The following is a 17,094-nucleotide window of genomic DNA, read 5'->3' on the forward strand; positions in this document are numbered from 1 at the left end:
AATACCCAGGTCTCATCCCCAGAAATTGCTTCCCAGGTAGTACGAAAGCACAGCCAGCGTGGAAATCCACCGGACTAGACTCTGGGGAGGCAGGGCTTGAAAGGCAGGCTGGAGGCTGAAATACCAGGTTAAAATTACGCATCCCAACTTTATTCCATAGGCAAAGCAGAAGCCTCTGGGTAGGAGAATGATAGGATCAGGCATATTTAGGATAATATTCTGACAGCAGCATGAAGGATGGGCTTGAAGATAAGAATTGCAGTTAGGACAGTGATGCTTGCCGTCCCAAAGAGAAGTGAGGAAGAACTGGTTACGGGCAGTAGAAATGTAAAGGAAGAGTCATATATGAGACATTGCAGAGTAAATTCAACAGAGCCTCCTGACCAGTTAGAGGGAAGGGATGACAAGGAGGGAAGAGTAGAAGGTGATTGATGCTTTCAGTATGAGAGGGAACACTGGAGAAGAAGTGGATTGAGGGAGTGAGGAGATGACCATGAGTTTGTTTTCTGTCATATTCAGTTCGAGATTCCTGAGGGACTAAATGGGAAGTTGGAAATTTGAGTCTGTAACTACAGAGAGAGAGCTAAGCTGGAGATCATTTAACATAGGTGATACCTGAAATTTCAGCATCTGGTTGAAACCACTAAGGAAGAGAATGTCTGGACCTGCATTTATGTCTGAGAAATAAGAGGGCTTTGGAGAACATCTAAACTTGGGGGGCAGGTGAGGAAAAGACAAATGCCAGAGGAAGGCAAGTGGAAGAAGACAGAGCGAGAACATGAAAGAAGAAAACAAGAAGGCACAGGAGCAAGTGAGAAGAGAGGTCCAAGGGAGTGAAAAGTCAATAATATCAAATAAGTAGGCTGAAGAAGTAGCAGCTTTTGTCTTTGGTCATTGGATGGTCACTGGTACCTAACAGCTAAATAAAGTGGAAAAAGTGGAAGCCACACCACAACAGACTGGACCATGAGGGGGAGATGAGAGAGAGGGGGCAGCAAATGGAAAGTTTTCTACCAAGAAGTCGTGGAGAAGAGGACAAATGAACGGGACCGTAAATAAAAGGCAGCAGGTCAAGGGAAATAAGGTTTGTTTTGCAGGGGAAATAAGCATACACGGGGTGGGCAAAAGTAGGCTTACAGTTGTAATACAAATAAATAATACAATCTTTAATAAAAAAATAATACAAGAACAAACTGTTGCGTGTGCTCGCCACTGTAAACCTACTTTTGCTCACCCCTGTATTTTAAAACCAAATTGAAAGAGTATGTGGATAGATACAACTTGAAGTTAACACGGTGGACGCCATTCCTGAAAGGGACTAATTCAAGAAAACTCATGGAAAGAGAAAGGTTCTTCATCCCCAGAAACAAGAAAGAAAGATGTCAAGTTGGAGAGAGGCAAGCTAGGACATTGTGCCAGACTGGAAGGGAGCTACTTGAGTTGATGACAGGCAGGCCTGTTTGCTCAGATAATTGGAACCTTAAGAAGAGTGGGGACTGTCTGGGACTGCATATGAGAAGGCAGTAGAGTCAACTAGGGAAGAAAACAAAGAATTAAAAAGAAAGAAAGAAAGAAAAAAAAGCCCTGGAGGACCCACCAAGGGATTTCCTTGTAAATGTAAAAGCTGTGATATGACATGTTAAAGTGGTAACACCGCCTGCTGCTGTCTATACTATTTTCCATGTGCGGGAATCTTTTAAGTAGTTGCAGGAAAAAAAGTTGCCTGTTGCCAAGCAGCTTGCACACATGACCCGAAGCGCGAGGCAAATAAACTCTTCTGATGTTAACAAGTCATCGAATACCATTTAGTGTTGAAACCAGGTTAGACTGATTCTTTTTGATCTGGTAGTTGACTTTATTATCATTACGTGTGGTTGAGTCATTCTCGGGCCCTAAGAAGAGACTGCCAGAGGTACCACGTGAGAGTAAAACACTTTATCAAAATAATGAGATTGGCTAGAAAACTACCCCAGAAAGCTCCTGCGTAGCGAAGCCAAACCGCTAAAATCGGATCGCAAAGTCTCACTGTGGCCCAGGAAAAGCACCGAGAGAGAATGCATAGCCACACCTGGGGCCCGCACCCAGCAGCCCGCACCCAGCAGCCCGCACCCGCGGTGGGCCGACCTCGGAACCCGCGGCGCCAGGACCGGAGCGCAGAGCTGGGGGCTCCGGCTTCGGCCAGGGAAGGGCACGCCCCGGGTCCGGCGTCACTGCCCTCAGACAAATACCAGTTTTTTGACGAAGCCCCAGAAAAGCCTCTCCCATCCCCTCCCCTGCTCCCCCAGGGCGCGGAGCAGCAGAGTTGGCGGGACACGGGGTCAAGGGACAGTCAAACGGACCGCTGCCCCTCCCGGGCCGCTCCCCATCGGGTTCTGACTGCGCCTGCGCGTGATCCCCTTCCCCAGCCCCGACCCCACGGCGTTCGCGGCCAGAGGCGGGGCTGCGCGCGCACGCGCTCGCGTCTCCAGGCAACGGGGATAACAGGGGCCAGCTGAGGGCGCCTGCGCGGCGGGCGGTGAGTGGAGGGGTTTGGTCCTGATTGTCCCTGAGCTGGAGTTGTCGCGGAGAGCCGCAGGTACGCGGGAGGGCGGGGAGACATGGGGTCAGCACCTCGCCCTCCCGAGGGCCCGATGGACAAAATGAAGGCTTGTCTCCAAAGCGGAGTCCCCAATGGGGACGCCCCGGCTGACCCTCCGGGACAGAATGTGACTTCCGTGTTCCGGACCTAAAACCCGCGGCGGTCGGGTCAGGTGCCCCCCCCCCCCCCCCCCCCACACACACACACACACCTTTTCAGGTTACTAACCTCCGGCCGCTGCGCCGCTGGGACTCCCCGGGTGAGGGGTTGAGAGCCAGGCACCTGCTGCAGGCCCCGTGCGGCTGCCCTGCTCCTCGGAGTCGAGCACGGACCCAGCAGGAGGGAAGCCCTGAGAGCTCTGTGTGCCAGCCTCCTACCTCCAGGCCGCAGTTTTCTCACCTGTGAAGTGATGGGGCTGGACTTGTAGTCTGAAGGTCCCTAAATTACAGTCATGTAACTGAGCCAACTCCTCAGTTTATGGTGGAAAAATTGGAGCCAGCAAGGGGAAGTGGCTTGTCCTGTGTTACAGAACTACAACCTGACTTCCAATCCAATAGCTCTTTCTTTGTACCCATATGGAGTACACTGTGTATGCCAGGAGCATCCCTGTGTACAGCAGAGGCTGGTACTGGGGTAGGGGAAAGGTAGGCGGCAGGAACACCTGTATCACATTCGTTTTTCTGTCTTGAGGACCTAATAAGCATTCACAGGACAAAATAGGCCCTCACCTAATGCTTACTGAAGGAAAGCTCTAGCAGACCCAGCACCACTGTCCCTAAGAAGCTTAAAGGAAAACGTGGGAAGGACAAATGTAGAAACAGTTTGCTTCAATGACCAAGGTGAACCGCAGGAAAAACTTCTCACCTGTATCTGGTTTAAATCTCCTCTAGGCTTCAATCCGGACCCTGAATGGCGGATCTCCACTTGGCACCACCTCTGCCTGTGGGTGTGATGCTCCCGTATAATAAAACAAAAGCTCCCGGGCTCCACTCAAGTAAGCAAGACCCCTATGAAAAAGGTGACTCTCCCCAGCTGTCCTCAGCGGGGCACCTGAGGAATAATTCCCAGGAGAAGCTTTTGAGCAACAAAGAGCTGACGCTGAATCATCTCTACACTCACTCCAAACGGAACACCTGTGAGAAAGCTGGGAGCTATTTCTATCCCCACCGTGCTGGACTCAGCCAGCAAGATCCAAAAAGCCATCTCCAGAGCCAAGCAAAGGATTTGTTTTACTCATCAGGCCCTCAGGCCCGGTATCCCAAAGCAAATAACCATGAGTTCATCCCCTTTACGAAGAAGCGAGTTGGCGTGGACCGGGCATACCCACTGAAACCTGTGTTCCACAGGAAGTCTCATAGTACAGGTGACACTGGCATGGATGGGGACCAGAATGTCTCTCCGAGACCCCCTGATCCCAGGGAGTTTTCATACAGCGGCTTTGGTGTGAGGAACTGGGCCAGTTCGTCTGTGGTTGGTACTGTTGTTGCCAGGCAGGAGGAGAGGCCCATGGCAAACCCCAACCGGTCTGAGTGGATGCAGATCCAAAGACTAGAAGCTGCAGGGGAGAATTTAGAGGAGGAAATCCGAAGAAAAGAGACCCTCCTGCGGGAAAAGCTGAAGAAGACAGAAGAAGAACTCAGAAGGATCCAGAAGGAAAAAGAACAGGCTGAGGAAAATGAAAAAAGAGAGTTACAGAGACTGACGCTCCCCAGGAGGAGACTTAAAGGTAATAGCAACACCACTTACAGACCTGTCTTCTCCCCCGAGTATGGCTCTAAGGAGGTCTTCAGTGGAGAGGATGAAACTTGGGGACGTTCTCAAGAAAACTGTAGTCCATTCCAGTTCTCTGGTTATGGGACACAGAAGCTCAAAAGGGAAACACTAGTGGCAAACAATAACAAAATCCGAGACCAAGCCTCAGGGCAGGTGAAGAAGTTTTCTCAGCCTACAGAAGCTCCAGGCAGTGCTTGGCCAGGGTCCACCAGCAACTCTAACTTGTCTAGGGCACCACACTCCTCAGGTTCCAGCTGTTCCACCGAAGAGCCAGAACTGGGCAAATGCAGCCACTGTGGACGCAAGTTCCTCTTGCTCAGGCTGGAGAGACACTCCAACGTCTGCAGCAGGATGCAGGGTTCCAAGAGGAAAGTGTTTGACTCCTCCAGGGCCCGGGCCAAGGGCACAGAACTAGAGCAGTACTTGAACTGGAAGGGACCAGCCTCAGTCAAGGTAACAAGGACCTTATGGATTTGACCTTGAGTGGGGATCATTGTAAGGGCCTGTTATATCCCCATATGGTGTTTGTTTGTTTTTTAAGAAAAAAATGTAATTGTTAGAAAGGGAGAAAATGAGAGTTAACATTTATTGGTTATTACTGTGAACAGGAGTTTCATACGACCCTTACCACAAACGTGAGGATTTCATGATCTCTCATCAATTCAAAAATCAAATCTCAGAGAGGTCAACTTGCTTGAGATCACAAACAGCTTTAAGTGGCAGAGTCAGAATATAAAACTGGGTTGGAATGACTCCAAAATCTAGTCATTTGTTGTTGTTAATCCTCACCCCAGGATATCTAGAGGAAATTTATCACTTTCATGTAATTTATCACTCTTTTATTATAAAAGTGATAAACATTTACTTTTAGAAAATTTAAAAGAAAAAAACTATTTTGCATTTCACTACCTTGAGAGAATTCCTTTCACTTTGCAATATTGCCACCTTCCAAGATTAGAATCTGTTACTACTCCTGTAACCGCATCTACTTTTTCAAGATTAGCTCAGTTTTTATATACCTTCTAAGTAAAATACATGAAACACAATTAAGTTTGGAATTCTTCTCTCCATTTAGAGTGTAAACACTTTAAAGGTAAATGAGTTTACTTTTGGTTAACATTTCTAGCTGCAGAAAACCTAGGTTGTAAAAAGTGAGGATTTTGGGACATTTCCATAAGCTTAGGGGAACTTCAGTGGCACATTTGGACCATTAGATCTGGAGCGGATTGTCCCCTGAATAACTACCACCCTGTGAAGGTTATGCCACTTATTTTGTAAATGAGTGTTTCTCAAAGTGTGGCATGCTGTCAAACATTTTTTATTTTAGTAGTTTTAGTGTTTGTTAAAAATTACAACATATTATGCCCTTGATTTCTTCTTCTTTTTTTAAAAAAATATATTTTATTGATTTTTTACAGAGAGGAAAGGAGAGGGACAGAGAGCTAGAAACATCGATGAGAGAGAAACATCGACCAGCTGCCTCTTGCACACCCCCTACCGGGGATGTGCCCGCAACCAATGTACATGCCCTTGACCGGAATCGAACCTGGGACCTTTCAGTCCACAGGCCGACGCTCTATCCACTGAGCCAAACCGGTTTCGGCTATGCCCTTGATTTCTAAGAATCATGACTTTAAAGAAAAATATTAATAGGGGGATAAAGTGAATGTGGTATGCATCACTTTATTTTTTAAATATATTTTATTGATTTTTTACAGAGAGGAAGGGAGAGGGATAGAGTTAGAAACATCGATGAAAGAGAAACATCGATCAGCTGCCTCCTGCACACTCCCTACTGGGTATGTGCCTGCAACCAAGGTACATGCCCTTGACTGGAATCGAACCTGGAACCCTTGAGTCCGCAGGCCGACGCTCTGTCCACTGAGCCAAACCGGATAGGGCTATGCATCACTTTATGATCAACGTTTGTGTGAAAGTCTAGACCACATGATCTCAAAGCCTCATCCAGCTTTAATATTCTAGCAACATGTGAGAATCGTTCTGTTTTCATTTTTTTAAATTAATTTTTTTTTTAGAGAGAAAGAGGAAGGAATGTAGGGAGGGAGGAAGAGAGAGAGAGAGAGAGAGAGAGAGAGAGAGAGAGAGAGAGAGAGAGAGAAACATCGATTTGTTGTTCCATTTACTTATGCATTCATTGGTTGATTCTTGTATGTGTCTTGACCCAAGTTCGAACCTGCAATCCTGGTGTATAGAGGCAATGCTCTAACCAACTGAGCTATCTGCCAGGGCACTACTACAGTATAGTGGTTTATTTCTGGCCAGAATGTAAAAGAATCTTGTGTTTCTTAAATTCCTAAATACACTAGCAGTGAAGCAAAGGATTTGGGTGTCTGAGGTCAGATACCCTTGCTTTGTGGAAACTAGTTTGGGGGAATATGTTGCATTGAGGACAACAAGGCAGAAGGGATCTGCATTAAGATGCACTCCCCTCCTTGGAATATCCTGTCTTATTCCCAAAGTTTATGTCCTTAGAAGCTGAGTAGTTTGTGTCTCCTCATTCTTCTAGACCAGTGGTCGGCAAACTCTTTAGTCAACAGAGCCAAATATCAGCAGTACAACGATTGAAATTTCTTTTGAGAGCCAAATTTTTTAAACTTCTTCTAACGCCACTTCTTCAAAATAGACTCGCCCAGGCCGTGGTATTTTGTGGAAGAGCCACACTCAAGGGGCCAAAGAGCCACATGTGGCTCGCGAGCCGCAGTTTGCCAACCATGGTTCTAGTGTATTCAGAAGAACAGGTGATTTTTCTTATATCATTTAATATTCACGTACATTCTGTGTATATCATTTAATACTTACACCTCTTGTCTCTCTACTGGACCATAAGCATTTGAGCATAGAGGCCACATTTTGGTACTTTGTGATCGTGCTAATTGAATAAAAGGTCAAAACAATGAAGAATATAAGTATAAGTATCATATAGTGACAAACTTTTCTCTAATTCAGTTCCTGGACACCACCTCCAACACGGATTCTCTTGCCTTCTTGTCTATTTCAATAAGACTCTCCTGATGGAGCCTTCCTTTTCCTTTGATAATATCTCTTCCTAGTATTCATCATTAATGATGTTGCATCACTTGCCTTCTTTTTAAGAGTGGTTTTATTTTAGTCTAAATATTTGAATACATTTTTATAACCACGTGTACTGCCATTGTAGTGGAATTACAATTTTGTGTTAAACCAGTGGTCAGCTTTTACATTATAATAACCACATATATTTTGTTCACTGATGAGTGAACAAATTCTGTCCTGCCCACATGCACCTGAAGTTAATAATTGACTCATGTTTTCAAATGTACCTTATCTCTATACATTTTTTTAAAATGATTCATCTGTCAGACACCTGCTAAAGTTTTTGTAATTATTCCAACACCTCTCACAATCTATCAGTTTGATTTTTTAAATTCTGGAAAGCTCCCTCTGACCACTCTTTTCCCTCCTGCTCTAGTCTGCACTGGTTATTTCCACACCTGGTGCAGACCTGCTGTCTTGGGACTTCTCTTTGCTTCTCTGCTGCGTTGGGTCCCCTGTTTCCAGCATCCGCGTCTTCCTTCTTCTTGCTATACTCCTTGCCTTGTGGAAGCTTACTGAGAAAGATGCATGGGAGACATATATATATATTTTTGTCTTGGAATGAATGAAAATATCTATGTCAAAGCCTTATAATTTGATTGATGAATTGGCCAGGTATAGAATTCTTGGTGGACAATGAGTTTCTGTTCAGATTTTTGAGACATTTTCCCACTAGTGTTTAGCATCCGATGTTACTGTTGAGAAATCTGATGCCATTTTGATTTTTGCCTTCTTTGTTTTGTGTGTTGTTGTTTTTTTTGAATGCCTATTGGCCAGATGTTGGACTTCCTGGATTGAGTTTCTAATTGTTTAATATTATATTTTCTATTTTCCATCTTGATCTTTCTTTCCCATTCTGCATAATCTTCTTGACATTATTTCGAAACATTTCTATTTTCAGCTACCAGTTTTAATTTATAATAGTTCTTTCTAAAACATTTTTATTAATTTTTAGATAGATTGGAAGGGAGAGGGAGAGAGAAACATTGATGAGAGAGAAACATTGATTGGCTGCTACCTGCATGCCCCCTACTGGGGATTGATCCCTGACCAGGAATCGAACAGGTGACCTCTTGGTGCATGGGATGATGATGCTCAACCATCTGAGCCACACCTGCCAGGCCTTTCTGGTTCTTTGTTCCTTTTTCATAGTGTATATATTCTTCTTGTTTTATGGACACAATTTCTTCTAATACTCCTTTGTTGATACTATGGTTTTTCATTTAAAAAAATGTTTTCCTGGTACCTGCTTTGTTGCTGCTTCCTGAGTGTGTGTATGTGCTTGTATACTTGTTTTGGTCTCTCTCATGTTCGAGCTTACTCAAAATCTGGTAATACTTGGCTGTCCATTCACATTTAAGCTTAATTGGGCTTGTTGAGTAAGGACCTTCATATTAGGGTTATCAAATAGTGAGCCTTTTAATTGCTGTCTCCCAGAGCCAGCGTCTGATGGCTTTTCTCTTGCCTGCTTGGCGCATCCAGAGAACCCTTCAGTCTCCTAAGAAGGTGCCATGCGTTTGGCACCCTGGGAGCCAAGTGAGGGAAGGAGGCTGACAGTTCTGCAGTTCATCATGTACACTTGTACTTGCTCCCTATTTTCAGCCACAAGATTAACCCTTTCCCCCTGTGCTTGGATTTCGTGAATCTGACACCTGTCATGTTCAATTTCTCCGGTGAATAAACTCCTGTTCTCCTGTGAGGGTGTGGATGTGCAGGGTGGGATAGCAGCCCTGGGGTCTTGGCACTTTCCAGCCCTGAGGCTCTCCAGGTCTCTGCTGGGGATCATGGCTTGCTTCTTGGTACTCATCCCCCTTTGTAGGCCCTCCATATAAGTGCCTCCACACAGGCAAGTCAGGATTAACACCCTGTTTCCTTACCGTCATTCTAGTGGAGACTCAGGAGATGAGATAAATGCCAAGTTGAATGATTGGTCTGCCTTCTACTTATAGGCTGAAGCTCCACGGAAGAGCAACTGGAGACAGAAGCATGAATCTTTCATCCGCACCCTCCGCCAGGCTCGAGAGGTCCAGCGGGTAATTGCCAAAGGTGGAAACCCCGCAGACTTGCCTCCCATCCTGCCTGCGGAAAATCCCGACTATATTCAGTGTCCTCACTGTAGCCGTCACTTTGCTCCCAAGGTGGCTGAGCGGCACATTCCCAAGTGTAAGACCATCAAGAACCGTCCTCTGCCTCCAAGGAAGCATTCTAGTTGAGCAGACAACAGTGGACACCTCCTCAATAGTTCCAGAAAGCTCTGCTTCTCTTGAGCAGTAAGTCGGAGTAGAATGATTTGATGCAAAGCGGGAAGAACTAGAATTTTTACATCTCCCAGATCTGCCTGCAGAGCTGAGACCAGGGAGGAGAAACCCACTGCTAAGCAGCAGGAGGCAGAAGGAAGCCTCAGCCTCCCACTGAATTACCACCTCAGGCTGGTGTGCCTTATGTTATTGCCCTAAGAACTGGTGGGTGAAGACAGTTAAGAGTAGCAAGCAGCCTACATTAAAGCTGTCTTCTCACAAGCTGGCTTGTGGTTTGTGCTAGCTAAGTGCCTGCATCTGTCTGTGGCTCCTGTTAACTCTTCTTGTTCTTGCGAGAAGTTGGCTCATTTGGATGAGATGGTGTCAGAGGATCAAGGTCACCCAGATGATATCTTATAAAAAATAATACGATTTCGTTGTAAGGCAAATGGAAGTCTATCCCGGACCTCCCTGGTGCATGGTCCTGGCTAAAAACCAATACAAAGTATGTAAGGTTAGAGTGCCAATACATCCTAAACCCTCCCTATGGTGTACTATGTCATAAAGGGAACCTCATCTTCATCTACGTCACAGGTAGGGATGGGGGAAAACACACTGTATGTCTCTGTAGTTGTTCTTTTCTAATGTCAAAGAAGGGGAAGAAACTTCAGTTTCAGCTATTGCTAGCACTCTGCTTTCAAATCAGGTTGGTAAGTTGGATGGATGGCATTTCAAATGAAGCAGCAAAATGTACCATCAAAGCAAGCTGTACATTGCTATGTACATGTCCTCGCTGACTATACCACAGGTAACTTCTTTTTTAGAAAGCAAACTTTGAAGGAAAGGGTACCAGATCTTTTTCATTTTCTCTGTGCAGAATCATGCCTAGTGCAAGTAACCTTTATAATTAGACCCTCAATAAATGGGTTTGTGGGATTTAAAATTAAACAAATAATGAGTCCTCAGCTTGCCAAGTGGGAGCAGTGATGAGGTATATCTTACAGAGTAGTATCAGCTGGTATAACAGACCTGAAATAATACCAGTAGGGTCATTGTCCTGAGAGCATTTACTCAAATTATTAGTTTAAAATACTGGAAAAAAGTCACCCAACCTGACCCGGGCAAAGAGGACTAGGCACACCACAAAACAGTATTTTACTCAACAACAGATGGCCACTCACTCCTGTTTCATTTCCACAGCAGCTTCTGCTGAGTGGCTGGGCTAACAGATCAAACCCCTTTAAAATGTGAGTTTAAGACTCTAGCTGTGAAGCTTATAGGACACTAGGCTGGAAAAAAATTTACATATTTTAAAAACAGCATATATTGACTTGTTTCATGCTTTTAACTGTTGCAAAGAAAAAAGTATCACATAACAGGGCTTTCAGTTGGCCACTTAAAGAAGCCTCACATACTCACTGGATATTTAATCCAACATAGACATTTCCCAGGCAAGTTTAACGAGGTCCACTTTGTTTCATACTTGAGGGTAGAAACAATAGATGGCAAAAATGAGCTGTGGCCAACGTTACTAAGTGGTGGCCTGTGGACTGCTTTGCCCCCCAGTTTATTTGGCTGGCACAGCACTAAAAATATAACCTGGCATTTAAAAACTGGGATGTGGAGCATCTCTTACATAACTGGAAGTTCTGGAAACACCAGGCCAGCCACCCTGCATAGCACTAATTGAATGAAGGTCAGAACCAGTTGCTCCTTGAGAGGGGAGAACACTCAGATCACCACAGCCCCACTTATGTGCCTTATCTGCCTGGCCTCACAGGCACTGGGCTGGGGATCCCTGCATGATGTTATTAAGGTCACAGATCAGGGCCCTCCGGGGAGAATAAATGTGTGTGTGTGTGTGTGTGTAGGGGGCAGGGTGCTTTCTAGAGACACAGGAAGCAGTTATTCACTATGTTGCCAGAGAAATAAAACAATAGTCAATGTCTTAATGTTCCCTTCAATCGCAACATGCTTAGGCCTTGATTATAGCAGTCTTTTAAATTTAGCCTGATCTGATCTTTGGGAAGAGGTTGGAAACCTTTTTCTAAGTCTCTTCCTGGGTAGCAGAGGATGATGCGTGGAGAAATAAATGCTGCTTGTTAATCTATGTATTATATTACTTCATCCAAGAACCTTTAGTCCATGTGTTATAAAGTTCAAAAGGCTAAGCGGTGGGAAAAATCTCATAGTAACTCACTGTGGGCAGACATGCTAACATAGTGCTTAATAGTGGTGTATTTAAGACAGCACAGTACCTTTTGGCTAGCATTTTCTTTTTGTCATCAACTTGTCACTCTTCACAACTGCACAGGAGGTAGCTGAGATGTGATAGTGTTTTTCTCCCTAATGTTAGGATTCTATGAGGTTTAGTGATCAGTATGTTTATTTCCAGTTAGTTATTGAAGCAATAAATGATTTTTGGCTTTGCAGCATGAAGGAACACATTTTATAGTCCTGACTACAGCCCACTCTGCCCTGACACTATCATGAATAATACTTCTTTATAGGCCCAGGGGTACTTTTTTGAAAGAAATTATTTACATCTTTGCTCCAGAGTTGGTCTGTTATGGATGTTTCCAAATATATGGCAAACCAAATGAAATGAGTTTAAGGCTGCCTTTGCTTTACACTCTAGGGAAATGCTCAGCCAAGAGAAGTTGTAACTTGGCTGTGCTACGCCAGGGCGACCAAAACACAGTTCACCCTCTCGGAGGGAAACCAGTTTTATAAACAAACTGGCATTATCACTTGAAAAAGCCCACTGTGATCGGGGAGGCAAGTATAAGAGGTGATCCTTCCTCTTCTAATGGCTTATTTTATTCTCCCTCTGCACTTTAAGCACTGTATTTCATAAGTTTTTTTTTTTTTTGGGGGGGGGGCGAGGAGGGGAGAGCTGTAGCAGCAGAAATGATTCTGTTAGCAAGAAAAAGAAATTGGAAAGAGGCAAAGATTATTTTTGTGCAAATGTCCCTTGCATTGTTTGTTACAGACCACTGAATTAAAAGATTCATGAAGGCCTGGAATCTGAGTGTTTTATCCCGTGACAAGGTCCATGCACAGACTTACTAAGGCACAGCACTGATTGAGAGTTTAAATGTTTATTTAAAATAGAAATGCCAAACCACTCCACCCTCAACCTTTCAAACATCTGGCCAACAATAAGCTAGTTCTTCAGCAACAATGTCAGAGCAGAGGAATAACTCAGGTTATACTGTAACTCAAAAGCAATACTACGGAAAACTTAAAACACCTAGCACTGTATAGAGAAGTAGAAAATTACAGAAAACCATTCAAAGACATTTCTGCTACCTCACTTTTCACTTTTTATCTAAGCATGGCTGCCACCTTTGAACTGGTTTCTGTTTGCATAGCTGCTTGGTGGGGAAAATAATACGGCTGTCCCAGGCACAATTTGGGAAAGTGCAAATTGTTTCTAAGGCACAGAATTTAGATTCTCAGCCAGATTCATAGCAAACCTAGGTTTCCCAAGGGAACATGCTAGAGAAAATGACCACAGCATTCCACTGCTAGAGAGTAACTCCCCTCCGGAACAAGGACAGGGGTCTCACCCTCCTTCAGTGCTCACTTCCATCCCCCAGTCTCAGCAACGTCCCATGTTCCTCAGATCCATAGCAGAAGCAACACTCATGATTTAACACCCAAACTGACCCGCCTCTCAGGCCTGCTGAGATGGTAAGCATGAGGGACACAAGAATGTGAAAGGCCAGTCAGTCCTTTAAAAAAATCGAAGTTGCATTTACATGATGAACCAAAACCCATTATTAGGGTGTATAGGAAACCCCCAAGTCCCTAGAATTTGTAGCTTAATCCAGGGTTGGCCCCTTCCCTTATTTTAAGAAAAGGCTTCAGTGATTACATTAGTACCATTGTACTAGGCTTCCCAGAATTGAGAAAACAATGGGAACATCAAACCAAAGAAGATCCCATTGGACAGAGTTGCCCATCCCCAGCTATGGGGTTTTCCCGGAACATCAGCCTTTACATCATCAGTTTCAGGGAAATGACAACATTTCCATTGCACAGATCCTTCCAAAATATTAAAGACATTCAACACTTATGTTTTGGTTTAGGGAAAAGGAAATAAAACTGAATGGAGCTGTTTCTAGGAAGGTAGGATGTGAAACTCTGCAAAGCAGCTCCGTGAACCTTGCACAAGGCTAGGTGGAGATACCAAGCTCACACCCTGAAGTAAGTTCATCAAACGCTCTAGGACACTTTCTTTGGGAAAGCCAGCTTGCTCCCGTCTACCAATATAAGGACGTGACTACGGGATTAGAAGGGAGCTCAGCCAAATTCCTTTCACTTGGCAGGTTCTACCTGTTCTGTTACGCTTCAGGGACTACCAGGTTTGGGGGCTGGCTTTGGGCCACTCAAGTAGGAAAGATGATACAGATTCACTGATATGGCGTCATAAACACCAAAAGGGGGGAAATACTGACTAGACATATAGAAAGGGAGTGGATGGGGCTGCTGATGTCAAAATCAGAACCTAAGAGCCATGGAGGCAGAGGCATGAGAGGCCGCCTGGGCAGAAGACTGTCACTGCAGGCCTTCAAACATGCAAGCAGAGGCAGCTAAAGGATTTCCTCTCCCTCATGGTTTTCTCTTAAGGCCATTCCTACTGCCCGACTGGCTCAATTCTCTACAAGCCACCTCCTCTCTCAGAGGCTTCTTCCAAAGCTAGGAAAGCCCACCCTGCACTGGTCCAGCTGTGTGATGAGGAGGGACCTGCCCTTCTTTTTCTGCTCCTCACCGAAGAAATTTCAACCAACCTCAGAGGAAAAGCAATTGAAGCCCGTTTTTCCTCCTAAAGCACTGAGCTGCACGATGTAACTGAACTTTCTGAAAACTGGCCCTAGAGACTGACTCCACCAGTCTTCCCTGGACGCAGAACTCCTGAGAGGGCTCAGAGCACTTCACTTCTCCACAGAGGACCCTGGGAGGGCCCCACCTGGTTCCAGCCCACTCCAGCTTCACACTTTTCCCTCCTCCACCCAGAGGTGCAATGCCTGGTGTTGAATTCCCAAGGCAGCTTCCAATTAATGGTGAAAATGATAAATGGGATATAAGCTGCTACCAGCAAAATTAAGGTGAGCATTGTGTCTCCTCTTCAAAGGTGGGATCACCAGATGAGGTACAGAGCTGCTGTTGCTATGGCAGTCACTGAGGACCAAGCCAGGCCATGGGGCCCTTCCATTCTCCAAAACAAAACCACTCCTAGATCCTATCTAATAGGCAATGCCACTCTCCAAGTGTATGTGGAAAGTGCTTCAGAGCCTCCGCCTTGCGCTCCTTGTCTGCAAGTGAACAAAGCCAGGAAAGCGCGCTCTGCATTCAGTAAGTGTGCTGTGAAGTTCTTTGGATCCCAGTTTCCTGGAGGCTATACAGGCTCAGGAGACTAGAGGCTGGGTCGACAGGAATCTGTTCCCAGGAGGCACCAGGAATCTGAATCTAAGTCAGGCTTTGGATCCATTTCCATCTCTTCCTTTGCCGTCTGAGTTCCTTTGGAATGCATCCCCATCTGTCCAGATAAAACACAGTTCCACATTAACACTATTGCTACCTATCATGGCAGTTCAGGACTAGATTTTCAATGTCAAACTCTAGGGATTTGTGGCCAGAGTATTGTGAGAAGTTCACAATACTACCTTAGGTAAAGTCTACCCTTTGCATTTGCTGCAGGTAGGAGGGCAAACTGTCCTGGTTTGTTGCAGACAGCAGGATTTTCTGGGATTCAGAACTCTCAGTTTAAAAACTGAGACAGCCCTAGTCAAACAACCCTCCAGTCGGCTGTAGTTGCCAATCCCCCGTGCTTACCTCTAGTAAGCATTACTTTCCAAAGTATTTTCATAGACATTATTTCATTTAATCCTCAAAACAACTATACAAAGTAGGTGGTATTATTTTCTTTTTTAGGTGAGCAATCAGGGCTTATTAAAACAAAGTAATTAGTCCAAACACAAAAAGTTGTTAAATGGCAAAGCCAAGGATTGAAGCATATTTCCCTATCCTACTTTGCGCTGTACTATGGCTCATTAAAAACAATGCATGCAGCATTACCTGTGAGGGATTTTTATTAAAAATGTTTAACTTAAGCTCTGGTTGGTGTGGCTCAGTTGGTTGAAGCATCGTCTTGCATACTGAAAGGTTGTGGGTTCGAGGAGGCAACCAATGAATGTTCTCTCTCACACTCAATGTTTCTCTCTCATTTCCTCTCTCTCTAAAATCAGTAAGCATATCCTCGGGTGAGGATTTAAAAAAAAATGTTTAACTTAAATTTAACTGAGCCTTGCATCTAACTTCCAGTTTACAGAAATGACAGGATGACAAAAGAACAAGTTAAGCAATGCCCCAAGAAAACAAGACAAATCCAGAAATGTGGGGCATTCTGTTAAACAACTGACCCTGTTCTTTAAATCAATGCCATGGGGGAAAAAGTGATGGTGGTGAAGGGAATTCTCTAGATTAAGAGAAACAAGAGACATAACAATGTGATGTGGGGTTTTTGGATTCTGGTCTGATAAAAACAGTTAAGGACATTTCTATGGGGAAAACTGGGAAGCCGAAACCGGTTCGGCTCAGTGGATAGAGCGTCGGCCTGCGGACTCAAGGGTCCCAGGTTCGATTCCGGTTAAGGGCATGTACCTTGGTTGCGGGCACATCCCCAGTGGGGGGTGTGCAGGAGGCGGCTGATCGATGTTTCTCTCTCATCGATGTTTCTAACTTTCTATCCCTCTCTCTTCCTTTCTGTAAAAAATCAATAAAATATATTTAATAAAAAAAAAAAAAGAAAACTGGGAAAATCTGAGTATCAACTGGATAAGAACTGAGATTATTAGTGTTAATTTTGTTAAGTGTGATAATGGTATTGTGGTTATCCAAGAGAATGAATGTCTTTATTTTTGAATACGTGTAAGAAAGAATTTAGGCTATGTCATAACTTTTATAACTTACTTGAAAATGATTTATCAAAATAAACATAAATACATACACTTTAAATACACACAGATAGCTGAAACCGGTTTGGCTCAATGGATAGAGCGTCAGCCTGTGGACTCAAGGGTCCCGGGTTCGATTCCGGTCAAGGGCATGTACCTTGGTTGCGGGCACATCCCCACTAGGGGGTGTGCAGGAGGCAGCTGATTGATGTTTCTCTCTCATCAATGTTTCTAACTCTCTATCCTTCTCTCTTCCTCTCTGTAAAAAATCAATAAAATATATTTTTTTAAATACACACAGATATATACCCACACATATTCTAAACACACACACACACACACACACACACATGAAACTAATATGGCAACATATTAACTATTGTTGAATCTAGATGGTGGAACTGTCACATTTAAAATTTTCATAAGAAGAAGGAAAGAAAACCACAAAGAC

General features: G+C 44.5%; 2 protein-coding genes across 5 annotated transcripts in view; one reads left to right on the forward strand and one right to left on the reverse strand.

Annotated features, from left to right (window-relative positions):
• Positions 1 to 2,404: 2,404 nt before the first annotated feature.
• ZC2HC1C (zinc finger C2HC-type containing 1C) lies at positions 2,405 to 12,518 on the forward strand. Of its 3 annotated transcripts, none has more exons than XM_079769744.1 (3): positions 2,405 to 2,575; positions 3,469 to 4,804; positions 9,394 to 12,518. In XM_079769744.1, the coding sequence occupies exons 2-3, from the start codon at positions 3,488 to 3,490 to the stop codon at positions 9,655 to 9,657; spliced, it is 1,581 nt and encodes a 526-aa protein (XP_079625870.1). In that variant the 5' UTR covers positions 2,405 to 2,575; positions 3,469 to 3,487; the 3' UTR covers positions 9,658 to 12,518. The 3 variants fall into 3 exon arrangements, with proteins under 3 accessions (XP_079625870.1, XP_079625869.1, XP_079625871.1); XM_079769743.1 differs by having other exon boundaries at positions 2,530 to 2,750; XM_079769745.1 differs by having other exon boundaries at positions 2,530 to 2,745.
• A 248-nt stretch (positions 12,519 to 12,766) lies between these two features.
• The window catches only part of NEK9 (NIMA related kinase 9), a 40,000-nt gene continuing 35,672 nt past the window's right edge, over positions 12,767 to 17,094 (reverse strand). For both annotated transcript variants that reach the window (XM_079769445.1, XM_079769444.1), the window contains exon 22: positions 12,767 to 15,226. In XM_079769445.1, coding sequence (XP_079625571.1) covers positions 15,104 to 15,226 — 123 coding nt within the window. In that variant the 3' untranslated portion in view covers positions 12,767 to 15,103. The remainder of the gene's footprint in view (positions 15,227 to 17,094) is intronic.

The sequence above is a fragment of the Cnephaeus nilssonii genome, assembly GCF_951640355.1.
Source record: "Cnephaeus nilssonii genome assembly, chromosome: 4".
Taxonomy (NCBI): Eukaryota; Metazoa; Chordata; class Mammalia; order Chiroptera; family Vespertilionidae; genus Cnephaeus; species Cnephaeus nilssonii.

What these genes read in the sequence shown, in the direction of transcription:
- ZC2HC1C (XM_079769744.1), top strand. Translation starts at nt 3,488, where the DNA reads ATGGCGGATCTCCACTTGGCACCACCTCTGCCTGTGGGTGTGATGCTC. An exon ending in AGGGACCAGCCTCAGTCAAG is followed by an intron (nt 4,805 to 9,393) that starts GTAACAAGGACC and finishes TTCTACTTATAG; the next exon opens with GCTGAAGCTCCACGGAAGAG.